At 39.1% G+C, this 13,233-nt stretch overlaps 1 protein-coding gene across 3 annotated transcripts in view; it reads left to right on the top strand.

Annotated features, from left to right (window-relative positions):
- IFT56 (intraflagellar transport 56) overlaps positions 1–8,768 on the top strand; it is a 58,493-nt gene extending 49,725 nt beyond the window's left edge. For all 3 annotated transcript variants that reach the window (XM_061639357.1, XM_061639356.1, XM_061639358.1), the window contains 3 exons: positions 1,808–1,914; positions 3,855–3,988; positions 7,547–8,768. In XM_061639357.1, coding sequence (XP_061495341.1) covers positions 1,808–1,914; positions 3,855–3,988; positions 7,547–7,658 — 353 coding nt within the window. In that variant the 3' untranslated portion in view covers positions 7,659–8,768. The remainder of the gene's footprint in view (positions 1–1,807; positions 1,915–3,854; positions 3,989–7,546) is intronic.
- The last annotated feature ends 4,465 nt before the right edge of the window (positions 8,769–13,233 follow it).

The following is a 13,233-nucleotide window of genomic DNA, read 5'->3' as shown; positions in this document are numbered from 1 at the left end:
TCTATAAAAGCTTCATACATAATCCAGATGAACTAGTATCCCACATTCTTATCTTTCTTTGACATGGCTGTTGCATTCCCTGGGGAAAAGCTGGCGAGAGTTGCACAAAAATAGGGAAATTGTATGCTGTGGGCTTGGCACTTAATTTTTTTTTAAATAATAGCTATAGACAATATCAGGTTAATTAAGTAGGAGAACCAAGTTAAACGACAGATATTAGATAGGATTAGATATTAAAGGAACCAAAATAAATTACATTCAAACACTAGAGAGTACTCTGAAACATCTCTTTTGTTAAAAATAAGAGACATTGAATAGATCGTTCATTTAAGCAAAACTACCCATCAAAGTGGTCTACTTGTGTGAGCAGTAAAATGTCACATAAGTTGCAGTAGTAGCTTCCGCTAGCTAGGAGCACCAGTGCTACAGAAATCCCTGCACATAGAAGTTGCCATTGCAGCTGTGAGAGAGCTTTTACAGTGTGCATGCTTGTGAGCAGTTACATTGTACAAAGTGGCAGATGTAATGTATGAAGAGTTCTGAATTCCTGTCAAAAGTGGAATTAGTTGCTTTCTTAGGATCCTGGTTCCGTGACTGAGCTCTGAGAAGAATTATCAGACTGGTTATGCTGATGCCATTAAAGAATATTGTAGCAAAATTGTAGATGAATTGGTACCACCCTCTGCCTTTGGTAAAAATACAGTGGTATTAGCTGCTTTAGCTTATAAATGTTAATTGGTTTTAGAATCCAGTATGTTTCTTAACAGCGACTAGGTTTGGTGCCAGCTAGCTCTAGACAGGACACTTTGTTTTTTAAAAAGCTTAGTAAATATATAGTACCCATTATGTGGATAACTATTTGTACAATTTATTCCTAGAGTACAGCCGTTATACTATTCTTTGAAAGGGAGGCTTGTATCACCAATATTCCTGGGAGCAAGGATATTAAATGAACCTGAAAACTACAGACATGATACTAAATACATACTTATGCTAAGCTGGTTATATGCAACTAAATGCTTTGATGATTAATGTTGTATATAACAGTTATCATTAGGCAATGGAAATTAGTGCTACTGGTGGTGTACTTGTTCAGAATAAGTACATATTCAGTGAGTGTTAACTTCCATATACGTATTATATACAGAAGAGCAAGTGGAGGAGGAAAATGGAGGGGAACTAATTGCAGCTTCTAATGGATCTTGTATGGCCTATTCAAACAGTCAGCTTGTCACAAAGTGAAACCTGCTATGTACTCAAGTTGAAAGCAGCAAAGATATGTCAAGAGTTCATAGGCATTACTCCACAGAATCTGTATCTTCTAATTGCAGAATTTGTTTTCCTTATATGCAGAATTGTCAATGAACTGGTTCTTAAATGGAAGCTAAGAATCCTTTTCAAAAATCCTTAAAATGTTAGTCCTTCTAAAGTATTGCCTTTTCATCCTCTCTAAACAAACCTTTAGCCAGAGTGCAGTTTCTAAGGCAGAATGGACAGATCAGTGGAATAGCTTGCGTTTCCAGGTAGAAATGTAGTTTTAAGTGGACTAGCGTGCTCTGTTCAGACATGCTGGCTACTTCTGTGCTGATCTGACATGGCTTGAATTTCCTGACACTTTTTCATATTTTTTGATTATTAGAATATTACTCTTTGTACTGCGAGTGGCAATGGGTGTGTTAATATTACTTCTTATTTTATCTGAACAGTAGAAATAAAGAACTGAACTGCTGATTAGAGTACTTACCAACTTCTGCAAACACTATGTGACAACATGTTTCCACTGGCTCTAGCTTTCTGTTAATTTCAGACATTATGAATAAGAAACCACGACTAGCCTGGGAGCTGTACCTGAAGATGGAAACCTCTGGAGAGTCTTTTAGCCTTTTGCAACTAATTGCAAATGACTGCTACAAAGTGAGCCTCCCATTCTTCCCCTCCCACCCTTAGTTATTAGTATTAGTTATGACTCCCTATGAGACTGTTAATGAACTAATTTCTGCACATTGCTACTGTATATATATAGCTCATAGATGGTATAACCAAGATCTGTTTTGCATTTTCCCCCAGCTTGTGATATAGTTATAAAACATACATGTTGGTTTGTTGATCTTCTTATTATAGCACTTCATAGATTTTTACAACCTAGAATGCGACTCTGAATACACTTTTTGTAATACAGTATGTATTCAAGTCTTAAGAACAGGTGGTAAACACCTCGCTGAGACTGTGGAAAAACTGATAACTCCACTTTGATTTTTGCCTATTATACAGTAGGGCCCCACTCATACAGCGGGTTACATTCCGGACCCCCGCTGTAAAGCGAAAACCGCTGTAAAGCAGATCCCATTGACTTACATTGACCAAAATGGCGCCCGGCGGCAAAAAAACACCGTAAAAGCAGAACAAGTGCTGTAAAGCGGGGCCTTTCTACAATTCACAACCACTGTATTAGCGGAACGCTGTAAAGTGAAGCGCTGTAAAGCGGGGCCCTACTGTATTAGAATACGGGGTGAACTTGATTTATCTCCATGCTTAATTGGTAAGTTGGTTCATTCATGCTACTTATTAATTTAGGATATTTTTATTCCACCTTTTTACTTTAAAAGTAGTTGTCAAGGTAGCTTACAAAACAAAAATCATATAAAACAACCGTCAACAGGAAGAGGAGGAGTTAAATGGCAAGCAATTGGAGAGGGTCTTGGTTTCTTACCTTTTTCTCTGATGCCAATGGAGTGGACTTTGCTAACATCTCTCTCTTCATCAGAAGACACGGGAGTTGGTCTAACGCAGGCCAGTGGAGAAGTCCTACTGACTTCCTCCTGAACTGGGATTCCAACAAGGTTCCATCTTGTCTCTTCCTTGAATTAGCTTCACAAGCTACTTGACAGTAACTCATGCCCAAGTCTTAGGCTCTTGCAACTTAAGCTTAAAATAATATAGTCTTCTTATCTGACCATGCTGAGAGATTTTAACAAAGATTTTATAAATTCTCTCCATTCCTTTCTGCCTCTGACCAAATAAGGAACTACTGAAATTTATCTTCTCTTCTGCTTGTTGCTTTTTGCCAACACGTAGATGCAGTTCTTTGGCTGAAAGTATGAATTTCTTTTTTCAAACATATGCATTGAAGACTCAGCTCCATTATATATAATTCCCATTTTAGGAAGGAACAGAGCTGTAGACTAAGTGAAGCCACTGGTTTATCTGGCTTCGTATTGTTTACACTACATTCTCTAGGGCTTCAAACTGGAGTATTTTCCAGCCCTACTGGAGATGCCAAGAAATGAACTTGGAACGTTTTGCATGTGAAAGCATATGCCCTAGCCTTCCCTATTTTTGTAGCAAAAATAAAATGTTAGCACTATGATTTACGAAACAAACATAACTGTTAATTGGGAAGTAGCCCTTATTTCATAGGATACTTCACTAGATATCAAAAGTATTTCAACTACTTCAAGATAAAGGTAAGAAAGTATCTTAACTGGGGCTTGGTTTTTTTATGCTGCTTTCAAGACAAGCTTCTGTTATAACATTATTTTGAACATATTAATGTGGCTAAATCTAGAGGAGTGTTTAGAACTGTTTGTGCAACTGGCAATTATTTTAGTAGTTAGAGGGCATTTTGCCTGTTTCTGTGTATGCTTTAAGCGTCTCTTTAAAGTAGCATTTTAAAACAAGACCATTATCCTAAATTGTCATGCATATTTATAAGATTGGAGGGTATCTAATATTTCCCTGGTTGGTGGGATGGGGGTGTCAGAAAACTGGCCCCTGTTATTTGCCCTTCTTAATAATGGCTATTACTTTTATACCGCATTATTAATGCCTTGGGCATATACTTTTCTCCTGTACAGATGGGCCAGTTTTACTATTCTGCAAAAGCCTTTGATGTTTTGGAAAGACTGGATCCTAACCCTGAATACTGGGAAGGCAAAAGGGGTGCTTGTGTGGGCATCTTTCAGATGATTGTAGCTGGCAGAGAACCTAAGTACGTACATTGATTTTCTTCCTACCACTTTGGGATCAGTGCCCTGGATATTTAAACTGTTGTTGCTCACTGATGCTAAATATTTATAGCAGGAGTAAGGAACCTTTCTCAACCTAAGAGCCACATTTCCTTTGGGGCAGCCTTCTGGGGGGCATATGCCAGTGATGGGCAGGGCCAAAGGCAAAAGTGGACACAGCAACAATGTAAAACCTACTTTTTTACAGTGGGCTAGTTTCTGCACACAAACACCTTCCCATCCGCTATCCAGACGAGCAAGAGGCGTTATCAGCATCCAAGGACACATTCCAGCCTAGCAAAAATACTTGGGGTATCAACTATGCAGAGTTCCAAGGGGCAGCTAGAAAGGTTTGGAGGACTGCATTTGCCCTCTGCCTGAGGTCCACGCCTGATTTATAGGAACAGCAAGTCTAATTCCTTAACAGAAGGAGGAAGGCCCTGCCCTTTTTAGTTAAAAAATAAATATATATTTGATATATTATGAATGCTAGTTTGTTCTGCTTCACCTTAGTCCTGTAAAAAAAATACTACAGTTGAAATAAAAGGATGAATAACTGAAAGATATAAGAGAGAAATATGAGCAGTAAACAAAAAAAATTCAAGAAGGATTATTTCTTAAAACATTACTGTGTTCAAGAGCAGGTCAACGAAACCCATAAAAAAGAGGCAGTGTTTCTTATTTCTATTAAGACTATACCGTTATGCTTTTTAGCCTATGAAAGTAGATTAGCTCTCTATGTGTGTGTAGCATATCTATTCAGGTTGTGAATTTTCATCATACCTGAGTAAATAAGTTGCAAGTACATCCCTCGCATGTGCACATTTCTTGCCCTCACATATACACACACTTTGATTATTTATTTATATACAGTGCCTTGCAAAAGTATCAGACCCCTGACCGATGCTCTCATATTACTTAATTACAAATCGTAAATGGTAATTTTGTTCTGTATGATATTTAGAAATACTAAAACTCAAGATCAATTATTGTAAGGTGACATTGCTTTTATGTTGGGAAATGTTTGTAAGAAACATAAAAAACTGAAACGTGTTGCTTGCATAAATATTCAACCCCTGTGCTGTGGAAGCTCCCAGTTTACACAGATGAAAGAAATTGCCCTATCGAGGACACAGTTACCTTACCATTGGCCTCCACCTGTGAACCATTAAAGTTGCTGTCACATTGTCAGGATAAAAACCCTACTGTGGAAGGATCATTGGTCAGGCTGTGGATCTGAAGGAAAATGAAGACCAAAGAGCATTCTACGGAAGTGAGAGATAATGTAATACAAATGCATAGATTAGGAAAAGGGTACAAACTAATATCCAAGTGTTTAGGTATCCCAGTTGGATCGATCAGGAAGTGCAAGCTGCATCATACCACCCAGGGACTGCTAAGAAAAGGCCGCCCCTGAAAACTCAACGCTTGAACAAGAGGGAGACTTGTGAGAGAAGCCACAGAGAGGCAAACAATCACTTTGAAGGAGCTACAGAGTTCAGTGGCTGGCAGTGGAGTAATGCTGCACTAGTCAACCATATCAAAAGCTCTGCATAACACTGGCCTGGATGGGAGGGTGGCAAGAAAGAAGCCGTTACTCAAAAAGTACCATCTGAAAGCACGTCTGGAGTCTGCCAGAAAGCATGAGAGTGCCCCAGCAGCGATGTGGGAAAAGGTTTTGTGGTCAGATGAGACCAAGATAGAGCTTTTTGGCCCAAACTCAAAGCGCTATGCGTGGCGAAAATGTAACACTGCCCATGCCTTAAGACACACCATCCCTGCAGTGAAGTATGGTGGTGGCAGCATCATGGTGTGGGGATGCTTCTCATCAGCAGGGACTGGGCATCTTGTTAAAATCAAGGGAAGAATGGATGGAGCAAAATACAGGGAAATACTGCAAGAGAACTTGTTTTAGTCCACTAAAAAACTGAAGCTTGGGAGGAAATTCACTTTTCAGGCTCAAGAACAAAAAGGTGAATGTTCTACAGTGGCCAAGTCAAAGTCCTGATCTCAGTCCCATTGAGAATCTGTGGCACTATTTGAAAATTGTGGTCCACAAGCAACGTCCAACCAACCTGAACAACCTGGAGCGTATCTGCCAAGAAGAATGGGCCAAATCCCTCTGACACTGTGTACAAACACACCCCAAAAGACTTAAAGCTGTTATTCAACGAAAGGTGGCTCTCATTAAATATTAATGGGGGGGGGTGTTGAATACTTATGAAAGCAACATGTTTCAGTTTTTTGTTTTTTACAAATATTTCCCAACATAAAACCAATGTCAGCTTGCACTAATTGATTTTGAGTTTCAGTGTTTCAAAATAAAATCATACAGAACAAAATTACAATGTACCATTTGTAATTCAGTAATATGAGAGCATTGGTCAAGCCTGATTACTTTTGCAAGGCATTGTAATTTACACCCCACAACAATCATAGGAGGTAGGTTACACTGCAAGGAAATAACTGACCCATGGTCACTGAGTACGTTTTAAGGCAGCCTGTGAACTTCACCACTCTCAGCTGCTACCACCATCATTACTGTGTTGCCCTCCCCACCCACATAGCTTTCAAAGTAAGGACAGGAAAGCCTTCAATTTCTGTTTTGCTTAGAGGATGGCTGGGTGGTCTGCAAAGCACAGCCTCTAAGAGACCGTAGACATTGTCCATGTTAAGTTTCTCATTGTGCCTCTGACAAAGGACTGTAGGTGGCTGTGGTCTCACCAGTGCTGCACTTTGCAGCATGTCCGGCCAATCTGTAAGCAACATTTTTTAAAGAAATAAATACGTTTTTAAAAAAGAGGGGAAGGTGTAGGAGATCTGGGGCACACCGGAAAAGACCCAAGGTTCGGGCCCCTTGGGACACCCCCAAACAACACTCCAATTTACAGTGCAGAATATGCAAAACAAAAAACAAAAAACCCGAGACCTTATCTGAGTGCAGGATGAGGGGGAAAATATTCTAGTCAGCCACCACTGGCAGCCAGTTAGCTTTGCACTGCCAGTTGGAAGGATAGGTGGGTGCTGAACTGCATGTGCAAGAGCATGCAGTGGACTTCTGAACATTTATTTTCTGCCAAATCCCAGTTTTCTATTAGCTGGAATGCACAAGTCTGGTAGTAGCTTACTGCCTCCTGTGGCCAGGCACAGCTTCGTCTACACCATACAAGGGCAGAGACAAACAGTTTTCTAGCAATAAGACATGTACTTTCCAAAGCATTTTGGATACAAAATTGACTAGAAATTCGTTGTGTCCAGCAGTGTCCACTCAGTTGATTGTAAGACTTTTGTCAGTGCCAGCTGAACAGGGAAGGAAACAATTTTCTGTGATTTTTTCCCCCTCCTGTCAAGAGTGGATTTTGGGGGCTGCTGGGAGGAAGGGGAATTACTGAAAAATTCTTCCTTTGCTCTTCTGCTGATGGAATTCTTACCATCTGCTGATGGAATTCTTACCATCTGCTGAATGACACCATGGCATACAACCCTGTAACCTCTGGTCTTGTCCTCATTTCTCATTACATCTTTGTCTTTTGTGTTATCAGAGATACCCTAAGGGAGGTGCTACATCTTTTGAGAAGTACTGGTAACCCACAGGTAGAGTACATTGTCCGTATAATGAAGAAATGGGCCAAGGAAAACAGAGTCCCCCTGTAAAACAGCATCACCAGAAGAATAGAAGCAGCTGCCATCTGTGATGTGCCTGAATGGAATATTGTGGCATTTTCTAGCCTAATGCCAGCATTATGTAGACTATAACAATATAAAATATTCAGAATAGATCTCTATTTTTATATTAATAATTGCTTTTTAACAAGCTGTCTGAGTTTGTGGGGAGAATCTTGTTGACTTAAGTTATGCAACATCTTCCAGGTTCCATTTTATTTTGTACTACACTTTCTAGCTTTCAGCTCTTCACACTAGTGTTAGTCTTTGGATTGTTCCAGTTCTGTGCATTCAACAATCCTTGTACTCAGATAGTTCAAGAACTGGCCTATGCTGTGCACAGATGGATCCTTGCCTTGTTGTATCCATTTCCAAAGCAGAATACAAAATTAACTCAGTTACATTCAGCATTTTATAGGAAGACTCTTGGGCCTTGTTTGTACAGTAACATTAAGCCGAACCATGGCTTAGCTCTGGGTAACTCAGCAGCAGGACCAGAGGAGCAATCAAACAGTTGTCATAGCTTGGCTTAGCATTGCATGTGAACCAGGCCTAAGTCATTACAAGTAATATATTTCTAAATCATCACAAAACACTGGCATACAACTGGATAACTGTGATCTCAGATGTGCTTTTAATAACTATGGACTAATGCATAGTAGAAGTCACCTTATTCAGAGAATCACATCTAGCTGCAGAACACACTGTTCACTGCTTCATCTGGTTCCACAATGAGGTTTTGTTCTCTGATTAAAGTAAGATTGCTGGCTCATGTTATCTAGAATTAACACGCTAGGCTGAGAGATACCTACCTTGCCCTGAAAATGTTTGTGAGTAGTTTGAGCGATTAGGGGAGTTGCTTTCAGATTTAACTCCTAAAAGCAAGACTGTGAAGAGACAAAAAAGAACATACATTGAAAAACATGCAATAGAACGTGGAGTACATACAGTTTTTTATATAGATAATTTTTATGCTTTTGACTTTAAAAAAAATGTTTGTAATCTGCCTGAAATTTTAATTCTGAGGTAAACCCAAAGAAATAAAGTAATTTATGAAATCATTACTCACTTTTCTGGTACCCTTATAAAAACAGAGTTCATCCAATTAAGTTGTGAAAGTGACTAAAATAAATGCTGTATTAACATGCTATGATGACTTGGTATGATGGAGCTTTATTTAAATATAAAACAGGCAATGCTTGCTTTGCAAGTTGCCTCTGAAATGAAATAGGCAATTGAAAAGGGGTGGGTAACTTGTGTACATTTGTAAATAGTTTTACCTTTGTTTCTAAATAGTTCTTCATTGCCTCAGGATCTGAAATGCCTATCAAGGGAACAGATTACCAGCTTTCTTTGCTAAATGACATGACACTATAAGCCAGCCTTTCCCAACCAGTGTACCTCCAGATGTTGTTGGACCACAACTCCCATCAGCCTCAGCCAGCATTGCCAATGGTCAGGAAAGATGGGAGTTGTGGTCCAACAACATCTGGAGGCACACTGGTTGGGAAAGGCTGCCATAAGCCAAACTATGGCTTCCCAGGAACTCATGAATAGGTGGCCTCCTGGAGAGGAGATTGCAGCTACTTTGCTTCTTCTCACTCATGATTAGTGAGGAGAGAGTTTAATCATGAGAACTGGTTCAAAGACATGGTAAGCCATCTTGGCTTAACTCATCACATGCAGACACAAAAAAGACCTGTGAGGAGCAAAGTGGATACAGGCTTCTCTCTGGCAACTCATGTGTGTATGGTCCCAGTAATGTTCCAAGCAACAGGCCTTTGAATAAATACTTCCGACTCTGCTAAAAAGGGAATAACATTAAGTATTCTTAAATCTCTGGAGCTGCTCCTTAATTACAAATTAATGTGTAAAAAGTAAAGGTAGTGATACTGATTCCTTAAAAATATCCAGAACCCATACTAGGATTATTCCTTTGTCAGGCTAATGAAAATATCACAAAATAGTGGGCAAATTTTTGAGTTATTCTGAACTCTTTATCAGGCTAGATGATACAGAGCAATTGGGATGGGGGTGGATTGGGTGACATTGAAGCTACGGTGTTTGCCTCTGATCATAGGCCGAAGATGAAATGGGGGTGGAGGTAGCAGACGAATTATACTGTTTAGGAGCTACTCAGGTATCACATTGCACCAAGGCCTGCTGGGAACAAGAAGCATAAAATGGCCAATTCCCCATCTCTGAAACGCAAGAACTGTTACCCACCCTGGTCTGTCTCCATTCTTAGGTAAAACATGCAGGTTGGTGGAGAACAGAAATCAAGAGAAACTAGGAAGTTCTTATATTAGAAGGAAACTAATTTTAGGTGAAAATTGTTTTTTTCAAGGCAGAAAGTCAATAGAAGCCAAATTGGGTAGCTGAATTGATGCACTTCTTCACACAGTGCATAGTTAAAACTATGGTTTTTGACATAAGCTATCATAAATTTAGATTAATTTTTTTGAATGTAGAGCTAAGCATGTCCAGTGGGCTCAACACCAATTTGTATAGAAAAAAGACATGTTAATTCTGTTTGGAAATTTTACAGTTTTCATCCTTCACATATGAAATACAATTTATGATACTCACAAATGTTGAGGCTACATAGAAATTGAAGTAATGAAGAGATTTTCTGAAGCAGGCAGCTATAGTTGCAGAAAAGCTACATATACGGGGATATCACCCCAAAATTGTAAAAGGAGCTATGTATAAGGCACAACATAGAGACAGGAAAGAACCCTTGCAATCTAAGAATTCCTCAACAACAACAAACAGAATGGCAATTTCCTTAACTTTTGATGGCTATACTAATAAAATATGTGATCAATAATTTTTGGCATCTGCTGAAGGACATTCCTGGATGTTTTGTGAGCCCTTCGTATGCATATAGGCGAGAGAGAAACCTTAGAGACGTGCTGGCATATGTAGATCTAACACATCGGATAAGACCCTATCAGGTAATATAAATAAAGAACTTTAAATGTGGCCATTGTTCAGTTTGTAAGAATCTCTTAGTGGGAAAGCACTTTGTAAACCCAAGTGATAAAACAATATATCTGTAAACAGTTTTGCAATTATAACACTAAAGGGGTAATTTATGCTGCTTTATGCCCATGTAAGAAAGTCTATATGGAATGACCACAAGAGCCATCAAGGTTTGGATTTCTGAACATAATAGCTGCATAAAGAGGAAAAGCGTACAAGTCTCCATGGTCCAATACTTTTTAGAACCCGGACTTGACCAGGAGGCTCTACAATTTTTCTGTCTGGAAAACATAAATATAAAAGGACAATAGTTACATCAGAAACTTATGCAGAAAGAACTGTACTGGATATATACATTAAATACAGTGTCACCACATGGACTTAATAAAAAGATCAACTGGACAGTGATGTGATGAATTATTGACCAACTTCATACTTGATATCTAAGAACATATTGACATGGGATATATTTTTTTTCTTGACTTATGTAATGAATGAAATATGATTTGTATGTAAGTTATGTTTAATACATATATACCTGTAGTATCTGCAGGATTAGGATTTGTTATTTCTCAGGGATATAGCCCTTTAAGCATGACAGGGCAAAATTTAGTTTTAACATCTGAGTGGGCTCTATTAAGTAAACCTTGTGCCACCCTACATACTGTTTCCTGGCTGACTTGTGAGAGAATTTGGAAGAGGCCCTCTAAGTAGGAATGGTGATGGCCCACTGGTAAGATACTTGGTGATATCACCTCGCATAAAATTTGGACAATTTTGAACCAGTTAAAACCTATTTTTCAGATTGGTCAAGCCACATGATACATCCAGATCCATCAAAGGATATAAATATTTTCTCGGGGGTAGATAGATGAGCAGGATAAAAAGTTTAAAACAGATTTAGGTGGTTTTTTCAGTTCTAGAGGATTTTTTATTATCTTTTTCTCTATGGTTATATTATGCTTTGTTACAACTATGCTTTGTTGTGTGTAGTGACAAAATTGAATACACACACACACACATTAATTGAGATTAAAGATGGACATATTTATTTATCTTTGGTATCAATATTTTTTGTACCTGGATACCCAAACCCAATTCTGTATTGCTATCTATAGAAAGTCAATAGAAGCCATATTGGGTAGCTGAATTGATGCACTTCTTCACACAGTGCATAGTTAAACTATGGAATTTGCTACCAGAAGATGTAAGGATATCCACCAACTTGGATGTCTTTAAAAGGGAATTAGATGAATTCATGGAGCATCAGGTAATCAATGGCTACTAGTCATAATGGTTGTATACTATTTACAGTTCTGGAGCTGGTATGTCTTTAAATACAGCAAGCAGGGAGAGTGCTGTTATGCTTTCAGGTTTTCCATAGGCATCTGGTTGGCCACTATGAGAAGGGCCTTTGGTCTGATCCAGCAGGGCTCATGTTTTTATTGATGGCTGGTGTATTCCAGGGCTATTATTTCTGGAAAATAATATTAAAGGTATTTTTTTTCAGTATAGCCACATATTCAATACAGATAGTTATACTTTAGAAAATAGCATTCTTACTTTTCACTAAAGAATCATATAACCCAATGTAAAGATGATCACATAGGTACTCTGACTTGCCTCTTCAAAATGACTCCCAAGTTATTTAGGGGAGCAAATGTATTCAACATACCATAGCCATTTTGCATGTATATAGAATAGATGTTGGTAACATTTTTTGCCCAAGGGCCACATTCAACCTTGTCCAACTCTGTTGGCCATATACCAGTGATGGGTTGGGCTACCTTACAGTCTCAAACACACATGCATACCCCACAAGCTAATTTATGTCAATCGGCTGTGGATGATCTCCCCTTTCTGCTCATCTGATGATAAATCTGACGCATCCCATCAGAATGCTAAACTCCACCAACCCCAATGTATGTCCACTTTAATGTTGCTTGCTGCCACCAAAATCTGTAGGGTCATGTGGGGGCAGGAAAGTTTGGGGGGTAGATCAGGATCCCAAAATCATTATACCAAGTCAGATCCACTGGTCCATCTAGCTCAGTATTGTGTGTACTGACTGGCAGCAGCTTTCCAGGGTTTCAGACAGGTAAACTCTCCCAGGCCAGCTGGAGATGCCAGGGGTTGAACCTAGGTCCTTCTGCATTCAAGGCAGGTGCTCTACGACTGAGATACAACTCTTCCCCTTTTGGAGGTAGGAACAACATTGTGAATTTGGAGTTCATAAGCTGCATCAAATTGGTTCTTAAAGGTTGCAGGAGGGTGATACACCCAATTTTCTCACCCTACTGCCACTGTCTCAGAATGGAAATGTAGTGAATGGAAAACATTCACTATTGTTTCTGTGGAGAGATTGCTGGACAGTTTCTGCTGTGGAAAATCTTTAAAGATCCATTTCATCTGTCCAAACACCTGAAAGGTGCTGTGAATTTGTTGAGTGCAGTGGCTGCTCAGGAGACATGAAACAGGTTGGCATAAAAATTGGGATTTGATCCATACACACGTGATAAGCACACTCTTTGATGGTCCTACTGGGAGGAAGGGTGGGATATAAATTTAGTAAGTAAAAAAA

This window comes from Rhineura floridana, chromosome 8 (assembly GCF_030035675.1).
Source record: "Rhineura floridana isolate rRhiFlo1 chromosome 8, rRhiFlo1.hap2, whole genome shotgun sequence".
Taxonomy (NCBI): Eukaryota; Metazoa; Chordata; class Lepidosauria; order Squamata; family Rhineuridae; genus Rhineura; species Rhineura floridana.
This window is presented reverse-complemented; position numbering and strand designations above follow the sequence as displayed.